The following is an 18,095-nucleotide window of genomic DNA, read 5'->3' as shown; positions in this document are numbered from 1 at the left end:
CAGAGGCAGGGCCTAACAGTGTACATAGTGAATTCCAGGCCAGCTTTGGATAGCAGGCAAATGCGAACTTTCTTCTCAGAATAAGGTTATCTTGTTGACCAGTGAGAACTGAAACAGTCCTGAAGGGAAATGACTGTTGATCTCTGCTGTTTTTTTATTCTTTCTTCAGAGTTTTATCAGGTAAATGTTCTCAGATTCTATCAGCATCAAGCTAACAAATTATCGATAAGGTATCTGTCTCACCAGTATGACAACATTCTGTATCATAAGGTTGGAAAGGAGCAAAATCATTTTGGATATGATTCATATTAAAATAAAAATTAATTTGGGGGGATCTGGAGAGATGGCTCAGCAGATGAGAGCTCTTGCTGCTTTTTTAGAGTCCAGACTTTGGTTTCCAGCAACCACCTGTAACTCCATCTCTGGGGAATCTGACACCCTCTTCTGGACCCCTGGGGACCTGAATGTGCACATTCAAATACAGAGATATACACACTATATACATACATACATACATACATACATACATACAGTTTGGGGGGGCGTTCGAGACAGGGTTTCTCTGTGGCTTTGGAGGCTATCCTGGAACTAGCTCTTATAGACCAAACTGGTCTGGAACTCACAGAGATCCGCCTGCCTCTGCCTTCTGGGTGCTGGAATTAAAGGTGTGTGCCGCCGCCACCACCACTCGGCTTAACAACGTATCTTTTAAACCTTAACTTTTTTGAGAATGGCTTCCATAAGCTGTTCATCCTGGCCTCCATCACGCCTGGCCCTTATATTATCCTAATGTGCTGCATCAAGCCTACTTAGACATCTGCTAAGGCACACCAATGTTTTACATGTTATTAAGAAAAAAGAGCCGGGCGGTGGTGGAGCATTAATCCCAGCACTCGGGAGGCAGAGGCAGGCGGATCTCTGTGAGTTCGAGGCCAGGCTGGACCGACAGCCTCCAAAACAATACAGAGAAACCCTGTCTCGTAAAAACCAAAAAAAAAAAAAAAAAAAGAAAAAAGAAAAAAGAGCTACCAACTATATGTTGCATCTCCATTTTCATAAATATTAGAATGACTAAAATGTCTGCAAAAATTTATGGAAAGGTGGTATATTTAAGTCCAGGTTTACCTCTGTGGCGAAGTAAAATTTAGGGAGGGTGTGGAGGGTTTTTTATTTCAGTTTTACATGTCTTTTTTTTTTTTTTAGTTTTTACGAGACAGGGTTTCTTTGTATTGTTTTGGAGGCTGTCGATCTAACCGTGCCTCGAACTCACAGAGATCCGCCTGCCTCTGCCTCCCGAGTGCTGGGATTACAGGCGGGCGCCACTACCGCCTGGCCAGTTTTACATTTCTTATGGAAGGTGCAGTGTTTATGCCTATAGTACCAGCTACTTGGGAGGTGGCACCAAGAAGATTGGTAGAGCTTAATTTGAGACCAGTATGATAATATAATGAGATGTTGTCAAAAAAGTAAAACAAGCAAAGAGACAAACCTACGGAATCCTCTACTTACTACTTAAATGTTTTTAAAAACTGAAAAGTAAGCCGGGCATTGGTGGCGCACGCCTTTAATCCCAGAACTCTGGAGGCAGAGGCAGGCGGATCTCTGTGAGTTCGAGACCAGCCTGGACTACAGAGCGAGTTCCAGGACAGCCTCCAAAGCCACAGAGAAACCCTGTCTCGAAAAAAAACAAAAAAAACTGAAAAGTAAAAACCTGAAACCTAATTACATTTAGAATGGCTATGGATGTATATTTTTTAATTAATTTCCTTTTGTATGCTATCACTATATGTGTGTATAGACACGTGTGTCACAGTGTGCATGTGAAGTCAGAGGATAGCTTTAGGGAGTCAGTTCTCTGCTACTGTGGCATCTGGGATGGAACGCAGGTCATCAGGTAAGTGTGTTTACCTGGTGAACCATCTTTTGGTCCCTGAATGTGCATTTCTGTTTTGAATTAATAGATTTGTTTGTAGTATATTTACAAACATACTATAGCATGTTGCTAATTTGGAGAATTTTCTTCTGGAAACATTCATACCATTTGTATTGACTGACCAGGAACAATTTTAATTTTTGTTCAGTAGGAAGAAACCTTTGCTAACTAACTTTGTGTGTTTCTGTTTTCTGGTTTTGATAGGGTTTTCACAATATGGTATGATTGGTGTGACTCAGCCACGAAAAGTAGCTGCCATATCAGTTGCTCAGAGAGTTGCTGAAGAAATGAAATGCACCTTGGGATCTAAAGTAGGATACCAAGTTCGTTTTGATGATTGTAGCTCCAAGGTACAAAAGTTTTACTGGTATACATTAAAAGTACTATAAACTTACATCTCTAGCCCTTATTTTGTCTTTCTGTGATGTTGTGTATGCACAGATGTGTAGAGGTCAGAGGATAATTTTTGAGTGCCAATGTGTGTGTTGTTTTTGACACAAGTCTCTCACTGACCTTGAACTCCCCAAGTGGGCTAGTTAGCTCCTTCATAAAAAGCAAATCAATAAATAATCTTAAAGGAATGGGGGTGGGGTGAGATATGGCCTGGGGAGATAGCTCAGTTGGTAAAGAACCTGCCTTGTAAACATGAGGACCTGAGTTCAATCCTCTTACTCTACAAAAAGTAAGTTTTTTGTTTTGCTTTTTACTTTTTATGAATGTATTTTGCCTGCCTGTGTATTATACGTGCATCATGTATAATGCCTAAGGAGTCCAGAAGAGGACAGCAGATGCCTAGAACTAGAATTACAGATGGTGTCTACCTTATGGTTGCTGGGAACTGAATCCCTCTTCTCTGGAAAAAAAAAAAAGTAGCAAGTATTCTTAACCACTAAGGCATCTCTCCAGCCCTTAGAATTATTTTTTGTTGCATATTGTTAAGGCTTTCTCTCTTAGGTAACTGAGACTCTTATTTTCGTCTTCCTTAACTAGTTTGTCCATTATCAAATGATAGTAATGTTTATTTTTATTTATTTATTTGGTTTTGCAAGACAGGGTTCTCTGTATTGTTTATCTTAATGTACATTTATTACTACAACAAAATAGTTTAAATGTGAATGCAATCAACACCAAGTTTGAAGAGATGGACCAGTGGTTAAGAGTACTTACTGATCTTGCAGAGGACCTTAGCTTAGTTCCCTAAACTTACTATTTTAACCATTTTAAGTATATAATTCAGGATACAGACATTGGATCCAGCACAGTTTACAATGTTCAGCTATCACTGCTATTTTCAGAACTTTTTATAGTGTCAAACAAACTGTGTATTCAGTCCCTGTAGCTCTGATCTCTGTCCATGGACATGCCTAGTCAAAGTATCTAAGTGGAATAGCACAGTATTTTTACTTTGTGCCTCTTATCACACTTTGCTGTTTTCAGAGTTAATCTGGTATATTAGTTTGGATTTTATTACTGTGATAAAATACCAACCAAAACTAAGCTGGGTAGGAGAGAGTTCCTTTGACTTACAGTTTACATACTGTCTTTAAGGGAAGCCAAGGCAGGAACCTAGAGGCAGGAATGGAAATAGGGGCCATGGAGAGCTGTCAATTGCCTTGCTTTCCACAGCTTGCTCAGTTTGCTTTTTCATACAATCTCCTAGGACCATCTGTCACAGGATGGTATTGCCTTCATCAATCATTAATCAAGAAAATGCTATAGACATGCCCAGAGGCTATCTTTGGAGACAGTTTCTCAGTTGAGGTTCCCTCTTTTCAGGTGACTATAGTTTATGTCAAGTTCACAAAAACTAGCCAACATATCCAGTTGTAGACAGAATTTCTGTTCTGCCTTCTCCTATAGCTGTTTAGTCCCAAGTAAACACATAGAGGGTTACATTAATTATAACTGTCTGGCCAATGGCTTAGGCTTCTTACTGGCTGGCTCTCTTTTAATTATTAACCCATTTCTGTTAATCTATGTATTTCTACACATGGTCTTGGCTTACCAGAGAATGCTTCAGCATGTTACTCCTTTGGCAGCTACATGATGTTGTCTCCCTGGCAACTCTTCTGTGCCTTCCTCTTCCCAGAATTCTCCTTGTCTGATAGCGCTGTCTATACTTCCTGCCTGGGTACTGACCAATCAGCTTTTTTTTCATCAACCAGTAAAAGAAACATATATTTACAGTATACAGAAGGACATTCCCCATCATCCAGTGCTGTGTCTTGGTGTTCTTCTAGTCAGTGGAAAACTTGACTATTTAATTAACCAAGTCAGCAAAGACTTTTTAGTTTGCTGAGGATAGAACCTAGGGCCTTGTACGTGCTAGAGAATGCCTGCACTATCACTGAAGTATCCCCCATAGCTTGTCTGTAGGTATTTATCTTGCCACATTCCATGACCTCTTTTTATCTCCATATTGGTGACTTGTTTTATTTCAGGGCACTCTCAGTTCCTATTTATAGTTTTATAGTTAACTATCCTTGTTAGACAGTTTTATGTTCTTCTTAGTGTAGACCTTGGTGGTTTGTCTGTGCATTTGGGAATGGGGAATCATCGAAGTTTTGTGATATTACAAGTTGATGTACTGTGCTTTCAAATATTAGGAAACAGCAATCAAATACATGACTGATGGATGTTTACTTAAACATATTTTGGGAGATCCAAATCTTAACAAATTCAGTGTCATTATTTTGGATGAAGCCCATGAAAGGACTTTAACTACAGTGAGTATTTAAATATCTTTATAATTAACAAGAAGTTCATTTGTTTGGAGTAACTGTTTACTGTAGTGAGAATTGCCTCCTCTTACGTTTTAATCTTTTGCAATAGAAATTCCTTGGTTATAATAGCAATCTATTTTAAATATGTTATGGCTGGGCATGATGGCATACACATTTAATTCCAGAACTCAGGAGGCAGAGAGGTAGGCAGATCTCTTAAGAGTTTGAGGCCAGCATAGTCTACAGAGGAGTTCCAGGCCAGCCCATGCTACATAGTGAGACCTTTCCTCAACAAACAAACCAAATAAAATAAGTTAGCTGGGCTAGGGATGTAGCTCAGTTAGTAGACTGCTTGCCTTGCTTGTACAAAGCCCTGGCTGTGGTCCTCAAAACCACATAAAAATGGTCATGGTGGTATACTACTTTAATCCCAATACTCTGCAAGTGGAAGCAGGAGATTAGACGTTCAAGGTTATCCCAGACTGTATATCTAGTTCCACAACAGCCCTTGAAACTCTGTCTCAAAAAATAAATACTCCTTATATTCAGGAGGCAGAGGCAGGCAGATTTAGATTTCTATTACCCGAAGGCCAGCCTGCTTTACTTAGTGAGTTCTAAGCCAACCAGAACTAAACACTGAGACCTGGATTAAAAAATAAGTAAGTAAGTAAGTAAGTAAAATGAATAAATAAATTAATAACACTAGCATTTGTGACTTACTAGATTTTCCTTTTAGGATATCTTATTTGGTTTACTGAAGAAGCTGTTTCAAGATAAGTCTCCTAACAGGAAGGAACATTTAAAAGTGGTGGTGATGTCAGCAACTATGGAACTAGCCAAGCTCTCTGCGTTCTTTGGAAATTGCCCCATATTTGATATACCTGGAAGGCTCTATCCAGTCAGAGAGAAATTCTGCAATTTGATTGGCCCTCGAGACAGAGAAAATACTGCATATATTCAAGCGGTATTACTTAAAATCTTTTTGTGTCTGTGATTTTATTTACTTGTGTAATTTGTTAATTTATCATGTTATTTTTATTATTGCATGTGTATGACGTATTGCAGGGTGGGGGGGATGTTCACATATGCCATGGCATGCATATGGTGGTCAGATGATAATTCTGTAGAGTTTTTGTCTCTATTTACCTTTCTGTGGGTTCTAGAGATTAAACTAAGGTCATCAAGCTTATGTGGCAAGCACCTTACTCACTGAGCCATCAGGCCTTCATGAATGCTAGGACTTTTGGGAAGCCTGATTGAATTTTTTTTCTTTTTTGAGCAAGAAGATATGGTAAGGGAAGAACGAGTATTTTATACCAACATATGACTATTGTCTTTTTTGTTTTCTCTTTAGATTGTGAAAGTGACCATGGATATTCATTTGAATGAAATGGCTGGAGACATCTTAGTTTTTTTGACTGGTGAGCATTCTCTACTAAGTTTAATAATACTGTAATTTGTAATCCAGGTATAATGGTGCATACTGCTAATCCTAGGACTCTGGAGACTGAGCAGGATGATTACTGCTAGTTCAAAGATAGATCAGGCTACAGATTTAAGACTATTCAGGGTTATATGATAAGCCCATGTTAAAAACAAAGAGGAACAGCAACAAGCAAAAACCCTCAATTCTTCAGTAAATAAATAAGTAAATAAAATGATTTCGTGGTTTTCGAAATGAGGTCTTTCCTGATGTGTTGCCCAGACTATTCTGGGAGAGCAGGCACACATCACTGCACCTGGTTATGTCTTCCTTTGGGAAGCAAGAAATATGGCACCAAAGTGGACAGACTGTCCCTTCTCCTAGGATATGTGAACTTGTTTTTTCAACTGTTGTATTGCCTTTTTATGATTCTCTGCTAGCTAATAGGTATACAGAATGCCAGACCCGCCAATAAATACATGTGAGTTACACTACTCTTTCATAGAAAGGGCTGAACTCTGGAGACTAGTTTTTTTTGGGGGGGGGAGGGGGTGGTTACTGTAGACAGAGCTCTAAAGTGGCTAAGTAATCCTGGTTCTGAGTAATTAATTCTTTTTTTTCTGACATCCCAACTGTCATTTATTTTTTTGTTGTTTTGTTTTTTTGTTGTTGTTTTGTTTTTCTTTTTTGAGACAGGCTTTCTCTTTGCAACAGCCCTGGCTGTCCTAGAACTGACTCTGTAGACCAGGCTGGCCTCAAACTCACAGAGATCTGCTTGCCTCTGCCTCCTGAGTGCTGGAATAAAAGGTGTGCGCTATTAACTAGTTGCATCCTAGCAGAAATAAGTGATTTCATTACTGATGGCTTACTCTGCCTTATACTAATGACTGAAGTGAGATATTTAAAACTATCTCTTTGCCTTTTGGAAGTTAATTCATATTTTTGCAATGTACCTGAATTCAGTATTTCCTGTAGTAGTTTCTCCTATGTGTGAGTAATTTAGTCTTCCTGAAACTCTGTATGAACAACATGAAAGGTTTGTAGATAAACACTTTTGTTCCTTTAGAAATCAGAAACATACCTCTGCTTGAATTTTGTTGTTGAGGTTGGCCATATCTTATATGATCAAAAAAGTGATTTAGAATAACCTTATACTACTTTTAAACTGGACTTTAAAAAGATCTTCAAAATTTGTAGTTCAATTCCTAAAGTTCTTCATCTCCTTCCAGGCCAATTTGAAATAGAGAAGAGTTGTGAGCTGCTTTTTCAGATGGCTGAGTCTGTCGATTACGATTATGATGTACAAGACACCACGCTAGATGGCTTGTTGATACTCCCTTGTTATGGATCTATGACAACAGGTACTCCCTTGCTAGGAAAGAAAATATGACAGTCAGACTTTTTAAAACGATTTAGCTTTTTTTTATTCATGTGTTTCAGTGTATGAGTACATGTTTGTTAGATCCAGCTGGGCCAACAGAGGGCATTACATACTTTAGCGCTGTAGTTACAGGCAGGTGTGTGTTGCTTGATACGGGTACTAGGCACCAGACTCTGGTTCCCTGAAAGAGTAGCAAGGACTCTTGACCACAGAGCCATCTTTCCAGCCCCCTTTTAAAGTATTTTTATTAATTATTGTATATACACAGAAAAAAGACAGATCATCAGTATTTGGATCAAAAAAATTCACGAAGTGATGTCAGTTTTGTAACTCCTAGGTGTTAAGCCAAATCATGAAGTAAAACGTTAAGAGAGCCATCATCCTTAGGAAAAACAATTTTGTTTAAAATCCTTTTATGGTAACTTTCGAGAACCTTGGATCTCCTCAGTATTTTAAGAATGTATTTTGTGTTCTCCCAACAGAACAAAATTCCTTTTGGGGATTCTTACAAATGAGGACTCTCTCAATACTTAGTCTGCCACTGTTGCAAAATTGATAGAGATCTTAGGTATCCAGATATGTCCAGTAAGCAGAGTGGATTTCCATTTCTTATTAAGTAGTCATATATTGTCCTCCTTTTCACGAATGATGATGTAGTTGAAGTATGTGTGTCTGTTCAAAGAGAAAACACAGTTTTATTTGGGTATTTGGCTATAATAAATTTTGTTTAATAAGAGCTAGAATTTGTTCTGTAAAACTTTTTTATTATTGGATTTAATATATAAAAGTAAAGGGATGTTGTGGCTAGGGAGAGATGGCCCATTGGTTGAGAGCTCTGACTACTTTTCCATTGGACCCTTGTTCAGTTCCTAGTGCCACATGGTGGCTAACAATCATATGTAGCTCTAGTTCTAAAGGATTGAAGCCTGATTCTGGCCTCCTTGTGCACCACACACATGGGGTACACAGACATACACATAGGCAAAACACCCATACACAAAATAATAATTTCTTTAAATAGTTAAAAATTACATTAGCAATTAACCATAGACCAGATTATATTGTGATGGTAGGCTCAATCATAGATTAAGTAGTGATCTCCATTTTACTTTTTTTGTTTGTTTTTTTGTTTTTTCGAGACAGGGTTTCTCTGTGGCATTGGAGGCTGTCCTGGAGCTAGCTAGCTCTTGTAGACCAGGCTGGTCTCGAACTCACAGAGATCCGCCTGCCTCTGCCTCCCCGAGTGCTGGGATTAAAGGCGTGCACCACCACTGCCAGGCTTCCATTTTACATCTTAAAGGCAATTCTTTTTCTTTTCTTTTCTGGGAAGTGTGTATGGGGGGGATGTCTAGACAAGTTTTTCTCTGTGTAGCCCTGGCTGACCTGGGACTTGCTCTGTAGACCAGACTTATCTGGGAACTCACACCTCAAGCCAAGGCCAAGTCTCAAGGACAGACACCAAAATTAATTCAGTTTCTGTAGACTGACTTCAGTGTTACAAGGTCTTCATTGAATTCTGTCTGGTTGTGGACCTTTGAGCATAATATACAAAGTTAACTTTTTTTCTTTTTGAGATAGGTTACTCTTCATAATAGCCCTGGCTGTCCTGGAACTCCCTTTATAGACCAGGCTGGCCTTGAATTTAGAGGTCTGCCAGCTTCTGCCTCCTGAGTGCTGAGGTTAAAGGTGTGCACCATCACTGCTTAAGGGCAATTATTATGATGCTCATTATTTTCTGGACTTTCATATTGACTTTGTAATTTAAAAATTCAGAAACCATGATAAAAAGCTATGTGTGGTGACACATGTCTAACCCCCGTGACTATTTCTTTTCTGGGGCTGTTGCTGGTACATTTTCTCCAGCTTTGGTTTCCTCACTGAAATGAGACTTGCTTGGTAGACCAGGCTGGCCTTGAACTCACAGAGATCCGCCTGCCTCTGCCACCCGAGTACTGGGACTAAAGGTGTGCGCCACAAACACCCAGCTAGGATTCAGCTTTTAATTGCTATTTTCTTAACCATTTTTGTTTGGGAGAGGTCTCAGACTTACTTGCCGCTTCTGTAATTGACTCTTGAGAGCCTTTTCTAGTTCTCTCTTGTTCCTGAACTATAAACCTCTTGGATCTTGTAAGTCAGAGTTCTAGCATGTGCATTTATCATCCTAGATCTTTTAACCCAAGTAAATGGCAACTTGTAGAGGTATTCTTTTTCTTTTTTAATAGTGGTGCTTTTTAATTAAAAGATAACTTTATTTTTATGTACACTGTGCTTTTGCCATGGGTGTTGCGTTCCCTAAAACTGAAGTTACAGATAGATGTGAACTACCATGTGGGTGCTGGGAATTGAACCAAGGTCTTCTGGAAGAGCATTCAGTGCTCTTAACCACTGTCCCTTCTCTTCATTCTCTGTAGAGGTATTCTTTTACCAGATCATTTCTTTATTTTTTAGCCATTATACAGTGTTGGGGTGTGTGTGTGTTTGTGTGTGTGTGTGTGTGTGTGTGTGTGTGTGTGTGTGTGTGTGTTTTGAGTTGTTCCTATTGTCTACTAACTCATTTTCCCAGTGGTAAACATACCTTTCTAAAAGTATACTTCTGGTTCCACCATCATTACAAGCTTTATTTCTGAGTTTATTCAATTTTCTATGTTGATGTATATATCTACATGATGAAGTTGTATGAATGAGTATGTATATAGCTATCATTGGACATTTTAGTTTGTTTTTTCTTGTAAGTACTATGATGGGTAAGCTGTTGTTGATCCATTATGAACATAATTATAGTAGCATGTAGTAGTACAAAGAGGCATTCAGGTGGCATTGATGCAGTACTGATTAATATGCGGGGTGGGTAGATGTAGTTTCTGTCCCTCCAGCCGCTCCCCAAATAACCACACAGATACTTAATATTAATTATAAAGGCTCAGCCAATAGTTTAGGCTTGTCTCCCGCCAGCTCTTACAACTTAAATTATATTAATTTATATTAATCTATATACTGCTTCAAAGCTCATTTACCTCATTTATGAACTTCCCATGTTGCTTCTTCTGTGTCTGGCTTGAGACTCCTCCAACTTTGTCCATCTTCTTCCCAGAATCCTCTCTTCCCCAATAATCCTTCCTAGCTATCAGCCAATCAGATTTTTATTAACAATGAGAGCAGCATCCCAAAGGATATTACACAACAGGTAGATGAAGAGAGAGGTGTAGATGTGTAGGATCCTTTTTTTTTTTTAAGATTTTCCTTATTTTCAGTTATGTATATGTGCATCTGTGTGGGTATGTGCACATGGTTCCAGGTGCCTACAGAGGCATGTGTCCATCTAGACCAGAAGTCACAGGCAGTTGATTATGAGCTTCCAGATGTGGGTGTTTGAAACCAAACTAGAATCCTCTGCAAGAAAAATATGTACTCTCAACATCTGAGCCATCTTTGCAGTTCCTGGGTTCTCTTAGCTGCTTTTAGCCTGATTAGTGCACCACTGTGCTTCTCTTCTTTCTTGTTGTCTCTGTGAGTTTTGCAGATACTTTTATAACATTATTTCTTTGTGTTGTCATGGTTTGGTGACATGTAAGTTTCACTTGCGTGTAAGGAGAAAGGAGCATTTCTTGGTTGCAACTTGTAGAATCTACTTGTTTGTTTTTGTTTTTTCAAGACAAATCTTGTCTGTGTAGCCCTGCTTGTCCTGGAACTTGCTCTGTAGATCACTGGCCTCAACTCAGAGATTCACCTGAGTTGCTTCCTGAGTGCTGGGATTCAGAACATGTGCCATCACCACCCAGCTTAGAAAAGACTTCCAATAGTGACTCATACCTGGGTTAATGAATAGGTAAAATTAACGAGGTAGATATTTTGAGACAGGATATTATTATGTATCCTAGGCTGGCCTTCAGCTTGGGCTCTTTCTGACTCCCTCTTGAATATGGATTATAGGTATAAAATGCCACATTTAGCTCAAGATAAATATTTTTTATTTAATCTTTTTAAAATGTATTAGCCATGATAATATCTTTTAAATGAAAATCTTAACTGTCTTCCCAGTTGAGATAACTAAAATTTTCATTTGTCAGATGTAGTCAGTTGCTATGTAATCCCTTCCAAATGATATGAACTGGCTCTTTGGCCTGGATTGTGCCTAGCAATCACTTAGTTCCACACTTTAGGAGATGTTTTTATAATTATATGTATATATGTTGTTTTGAGACATGGCCTTATATAGCTGTGGTTAGTCTGAACTTGCTATATAGACCATGGTGGCTTCAAACTTACCTCTTCCTCCTAAGTGCTGGTATTAAAGATGTGTGAACAACTTTAATGCAGGTATGTATGCTGTAAATATTGAAAAATCCTGTTAAAATATGTGTTAAACTGAGTTTCAGACTTCAAGTTCTTCTTCTCTCACAGTTCTTTCTTTTTGTCTCTCTCCCTGTCTCTCTGAGAGAGGAAATCCAAAAGTTTTTTGTTGTTCTTTGTTTTGTTTTCAAATCATTCAGGCCTTGGAGGCAGAAGCAAAGCTTTGAATGGAAACAAGATGTTGTATCAAATCCCCTACTTTTTATTACAATGAACAGCACAATTTCTGCTATATTGACAACATCGTTCCAGTTGTATCTGCTGAGTTACAGTTGGCAAATAAGCAGAACATTTTGAAGAACAAACATGTCCTAGAGCTCAGATAGACTATCAAGGGAGTCGAGTTACTGACTTCTTTGTTCAAGTTATTCCTGTCATGTGTGTGGGAAAGTCAAACCCCATTGAAATATACCTGTTGTTTCATAAATGACATACTTGTATGGGTTTGGAAAAGTTTATCACTGTAAGTACTTAGCCTTTTGGGAGAGTTAGAAGGGGTCTCAAATTCCTTTAAGTAGACGGATTGTGGTCATGCACACTTTAATCCCAGCACTCAGGAGGCTGGAGGTCTTTGACATAGAAAGTATTTTTTATTTTTATTTTTAAAACAGGGTAGAATTGGAGATTGTCCTGGAACTCTTTAGACCAGACTGGCCTCCAACTCACAGAGATCCTCCTGCCTCTGCCTCCCGAGTGCTGGGATTAAAGGCGTGCGCCACCAATGCCCAGCCCCCATTCAACTCTTTTGAAGTTTCTTGATCTTTTCCTTTACTTCAGTGCAGCTGCCCATTCAAATTCTTTTGTGTGTGTGTGTGTGTGTGTGTGTGTATATATATATCTTATTTACCTTTATTTTATGTCCATTGGTGTGAAGGTGTCAGATTCCCTAGAACTGGGATTACAGATGGTTGTGAGCTGCCATGTGTTTTCTGGAAGAGCAGCCAGTGTTCTTAACTGCTGAACCATCTCTCCAGCCCCCATTCAAATTCTTACATCCTAGAACTTGTCATTACCATCATTTCTCAGCTCTTAGTTTAAAGAATTCATTGTCTGATATCCTTCTGTCTCTGACAGCTTACTCTGTTGTTCCAAATTCATCAATTATTAGAATATCAGAATGTATTTAGAGTTATCCTTTAGCAACTTTCACTTATTCCCTTTCCCCTATATTGTTGTATCCTTGCCAATGTTTTGTGTCATTTTCTGTTTAAGTTGGTAGGTGGGTCCAAAACTGTATTTTTCCTTATTTTACAGTCATGTCTCTTAATTTCTGGAAAGGGGCAGGAAGGAACATAGGAATACTCTCTTGTCTACTTATGAATAATTGGTTTGTTTCTTTAAACTAACTTTCTTGTCTCTATATACATTGGTTACATCCTTAAGGCTCACAAATTTATTTTCTTCTTTTCAATTTACTTGCCAAATGAAATTTAGCATTTCTTGGACTTTATTTTATATTTATGAGATAAACAGATTGGCCTAGCATAGGGGAAAATATTTATTCCTGGTGTTATACTCTAAACCAGAGGCAAAAGCTACTACACAATATGCATTGCACTAGGGCTAATCCTCCCCTACTAGGAATGGGTGTGACCTTACTTCTTTGGAGAAGTAGTTATTAGGTAGGCAGACACACCTCAAAAGTAAAAACTGTTTAGCTGATCAATTATTATTATTATTATTATTATTATTATTATTATTATTATTAGAGATAGGGTTTCTTTCTATAGCCCTGGCTGTCCTGGAACTTGTACTGTATACCAACCAGACTGGTCTTAAACTCACAGAGATCTCCCTACCTCTGCCTCCTCAGTGCTGGGATTAAAGGCACCACTGCTCTGCTAGCTAATCAATCTTTAACGATGATAGAGATCCTTAGTTTGGAAATCTGTGGTTTAGCTTCAAGAAGTTTCAATATGAGTGTGTGTGCATGTCTTTGCTTTTTAATAAATAAGTCCATACTTTTATACATGTCTTTACATGGAGCTATGACCTAGATAAAGGACATTGCTGTAGGTGATCTTTTTGTAGTAATAGTAGTATATAATTCCATATGTTTAAAAAATCTGTTTGTAAAGATTTTTTTTATGTTTTATTTAGGTGGGTCTGTGCATGTGATCAGGTGCCCTTGGTGGCAGGAGTGCTTCAGATCCTCTAGAACTGAAATTAAAGGTGGTTGTGAGCCAATTGATATGGTGCTGGGATTCAAACTTGGGTCCACTGCAAGAGCAGTAAGTTTTCTCAAGCTCTGAGACATTTTTCCAGCCTGGATTTAAAACTCTTAAAAGTGAAACATTCAGAAATAGTTTTAGATTCTGTTGTAACAGCTTAGATTCTAGATTATTTAAGAGGTTATGAGCTGGGTGTAGTGGCACACACCTTTAATTTCAGTACTCAGGAAGCTGAGGTAAGCAGATCTCTGAGTTGGAGGCCAGCCTATAAAGAGAGTGCCAGGATAGCAGGACAGCCAGGGCTACATAGGAAAGCCATAGAAAGAAAAAAGAAAAGAAAAGAAAGAGCTACATAAGAAAGAAGAGGTGATGAAAATGCAACTTCTAATGAAAAGAAAAAGTTCTTTTAAAGCTTGGTGTTGATAGGAACATGTTTTAAACTAGTATTTTTTCTCTGTATATTTTAGATCAACAGAGGAGAATATTTTTGCCACCTCCACCTGGAATTAGAAAATGTGTCATATCCACCAATATTTCTGCAACATCTTTGACAATAGATGGAATCAGGTACAATTTTTATTTTTTATTTTTATTTTATTCTTTTAGGTTTTTTTTTTTTTTTTTTTTTTTTTTGCGACAGTTTCTCTGTGAGTTCGAGGCCAACCTGGTCTACAAGAACTAGTTCAGGACAGCCTCCAAAGCCACAGAGAAACACTGTCTGGAAAAAAAAAAAGACAGTTTCTCTGTATTGCTTTGGAGACTGTCCTGGAACTTGCTCTGTAGATCAGGCTAGCCTCAAACTCAAAGAGTCCTGCCTCTGCCTCCCAAGTACTGGGATTAAAGGTGTGTGCCACCAATGCCCGGTGGTAAAAAAAAAAAAAAACAACGTATTTATTTGTGCATATGGGTACTTGTGGAGGTCAAAATTTAGGCACTGGAGATTTGATTCACGTGGCCAGATTTTTCATGCAAGTGCCCTTACCCACTGAGCTGTCTTACTGCCCCAGATTTAACAACCTCTGAAACTTCTCTAAAAGTAAAGGAAATCATTTAGTTAACTGTAAATCATTAGAGTTTGCCAACCTGTGGGTGTTTTGTTGTTGTTGTTGTTTTTTAACTAACTCCCTTCTCACCTACTTTTTTTTTTAGTGTTTTTCTTTTCTTAAATTTTATTTGAATGTGCATATACACAGAGGCCTGAGGGCATTGGGTGCCCTCCTCTGTCATTCTCTACCTTATTCCTTTTGAAGGGAGATTTTTTTCACAACCTAGAGGTCCTGTTTTTCATCTAGGCTGGCAGCCAGCAAGCCCCATTAATTCTGTGTCTTTGCCTACTCTGCTACGGTTACAAGCATGCCAGGACCTGGCATATTACATGGATGCTAGGATCGGAATGCTAATTCCCATGCTTGTACAACAAGTACTCTTAACTGCTGCTGAGCATCTCTCCAGTCACTGTGTAGACCTGGATGGCTTGGAACTCACTGCTTTTGTTTTTCGAGACAGGGTTTCTCTGTGTGGAACTCAGTAGACCAGGCTGGCCTCACACTTGAGAGATCCACCTGCCTCTGCCTCCAAGGTACTGTGGTTAAAGATATGTGACAACACACCTAGCTCACCTACCATGTTATATAATTACTGATTGCTTTGAGTGGGATATGGAGTAGGAAATACACTCTGAGTTATGTCATCTTTTTAATTATTGAAGCCTTTTCTTTCTAAACACAAAATTATTTATAGTGTTTCATAGGTTTTGGCTAGATGGTTTTCTAGCTGTTGTTATTAATGCACACTTTACATGGTTTGGTATGCCTTTTTGTCTCCAGCCCAGTTTGGTAATTTTGTCTATGTAATGTTCATCTGAAGGGAGCATTTCTTTTCTTTTCTTTTCTTTTTTTAGGATATATTTTAGTCCACAGTTGATGCTAGTTAGTTTTTTGTTTGTTTTTTCATTCTAGGATATATTTGAGTCCACAATTGATCCTATTTTTTTTAGATATTTATTTTTACATTCCAATTCCAGTTCCCCCTCCCTCCTCATCTTCCTCTCCCCCCTACTTCCCACCCACTCCACCTCCCATCTGCTCCTCAGAGAGGGTAAGGCCTCCTCTAGGAAGTCTACTAAGTCTGTCCCATCATCTTATTGAGGCAGGACCCAGTCCTGTGTCCCATCCCCTGACCCCCCCCCCCCCAATAAGCACGGTATCTCTCCTTATGGAATGGGCTCCACAAAGTCACTTAGTCACTTTGTGCATTAGAGTTAGAGCTTGGACCCATTGCCGGTAACCTCATATACTGCCTTAGCCACACCATTGTTACCTGTATTCACCGAGTCTAGTTCGGTCTTATGCAGGTTCCCCAGTTGTCAGATCGGAGTCAGTCATCTCTCACTGGCTCAGGCCATCTGATTCTGTGGGTTTCCCCATCATGGTCTTGACTCCTTTGTTCAGATTATCATTCCTCCCTCATTTTGTACTCCAGGTAATGTCTGTCTTTTAAGGTTGGGGTGTGTTTCTTGTATGCAGTGCAAGGTTAGACTCTATTTTCATATTCAATCTATTAGCTTGTGTCTTTTTATAGGTGAGTTAAGACCATTTATATTAATGAATATTAATGACCAGTGACTGCTAGTTCCTGTTACTTTTGTCTTTGTTGTTGGTGATGGCATTTTGTGTTCAATTCCTTTTTTAGGATTTGCTGCTGTAAGCTCATCTATTGCCCGTGTTCTTGTGGATGTAGCTGACTTCCTTGGGTTGGAGTTTTCCTTCTAGTACTTTCTGTAGGAGTGAATTTGTGGATAGGTATTGTTTAAATCTAGTTTTAGCATGGACTATCTTGTTTTCTTCATCTGTGGTTATTGAAATCTTTTCTGGGTATAGTCATCTAGGCTGGCATCCATGGGTCCCTTATTCTTTGCATAACATCTGTCTAGGACCTTCTGGTTTTTATTGTTTCCATTGAGAAGTCAGATGTAATTCTGATAAGTCTGTTTTTATATGTTACCTGTTATTTTTCCTTTCCTTTATTCTGTAGCTTTATTGTTTTATTATATGGTGAGAGGACTGTTTTTTGTTTTTGTTTTTGTTTTTTGTTTTTTGTTTTTTTTGAGACAGGGTTTCCCTGTGTAGCTTTGGAGCCTGTCCTGGAACTCCCTCTGTTGACCACATTGGCCTCGAACTCCTGTCTCTGCCTCCTGAATGCTGGGACCAAAGGCATGTACGGCTCGAGAGGAAATTTTTTCCCATCTATTTGGTGTTCTATTAAGGTTGTACTTTCATAGGCATGTCCTTCTTTATGTTGAAAAAGTTGTCTCCTGTGATTTTGTTGAATATATTTTCTGTGCTTTTGAGTTGGGCTTCTTCTCCTTCTATCCCTATTAGTCTTAGGTTTAGTCTTTTCATGGTGTCCTAGACCTCCTGTTTGTGTTTTGTGTTAAGGATTTGTTGGATTTAATGTTTTCTTTGACTGATGAATCTATTTCCTCTATTGTATCTTCAACACCTGAAATTCTCTCTTCCATCTTTTTTATTCTGTTGTTTATGCTTGCATTTGTGGTTCCTGATCATTTACTCAGATTTTCTATTTCCAGAGTTCCCTAGGTTTGTGTTTTCTTTATTGCCTCTATTTAAGATTTCAAATCTTGAATTATTTCCTTCACTTGTTTTCCTCTTGGTTTTCTTTAAGGATTTCTTCCAATTTTCTTTTGTCTTTTTCTCCGTTTCTTTAAGGGAGTTTTTTATTTCCTCTTTAAGGGACTCAATCATCCTCATAAAGGTTTTTTTTTTTTTTAGGTTATTTTCTTCTGCTTCATCTGCATTGGGATCTCTTCAGGTCTTGCTATTGTAGCACCGTTAGTTTCTAGTGATGCCTTATTGCTCTTTATATTGTTGAGTGTGTTCTTATATTGTTGTGTATACATCTCTTCCTCTAATCGGTATAAGAGGAGCTTGTTCTTCAGGGGGGTCTCTCTCTCTCTTCCTCCCTCTCTCTCTCTCTCTCTCTCTCTCTCTCTCTCTCTCTCTCTCTCTCTCTCTCTCTCTCTCTCTCCCTCCTTTGTATAATTGGGGGCTGTGGTTTCTTTGACCACTCCTTCAGGTACAAGCAGAGCAGGACC

General features: G+C 38.6%; 1 protein-coding gene across 2 annotated transcripts in view; it reads left to right on the top strand.

Annotated features, from left to right (window-relative positions):
- Dhx40 (DEAH-box helicase 40) overlaps positions 1-18,095 on the top strand; it is a 44,404-nt gene that overhangs the window by 1,389 nt on the left and 24,920 nt on the right. For both annotated transcript variants that reach the window (XM_040749418.1, XM_040749419.1), the window contains exons 3-8: positions 2,138-2,283; positions 4,540-4,659; positions 5,393-5,620; positions 6,011-6,077; positions 7,309-7,440; positions 14,449-14,548. In XM_040749418.1, the coding sequence (XP_040605352.1) occupies positions 2,138-2,283; positions 4,540-4,659; positions 5,393-5,620; positions 6,011-6,077; positions 7,309-7,440; positions 14,449-14,548 (793 nt within the window). The remainder of the gene's footprint in view (positions 1-2,137; positions 2,284-4,539; positions 4,660-5,392; positions 5,621-6,010; positions 6,078-7,308; positions 7,441-14,448; positions 14,549-18,095) is intronic.

Source organism: Mesocricetus auratus, unplaced genomic scaffold (genome assembly GCF_017639785.1).
Source record: "Mesocricetus auratus isolate SY011 unplaced genomic scaffold, BCM_Maur_2.0 Super-Scaffold_100007, whole genome shotgun sequence".
NCBI classification, from domain to species: domain Eukaryota; kingdom Metazoa; phylum Chordata; class Mammalia; order Rodentia; family Cricetidae; genus Mesocricetus; species Mesocricetus auratus.
The sequence above is the reverse complement of the archived record's forward strand: the minus strand, read 5'-3'. Positions and strand labels throughout refer to the sequence as shown.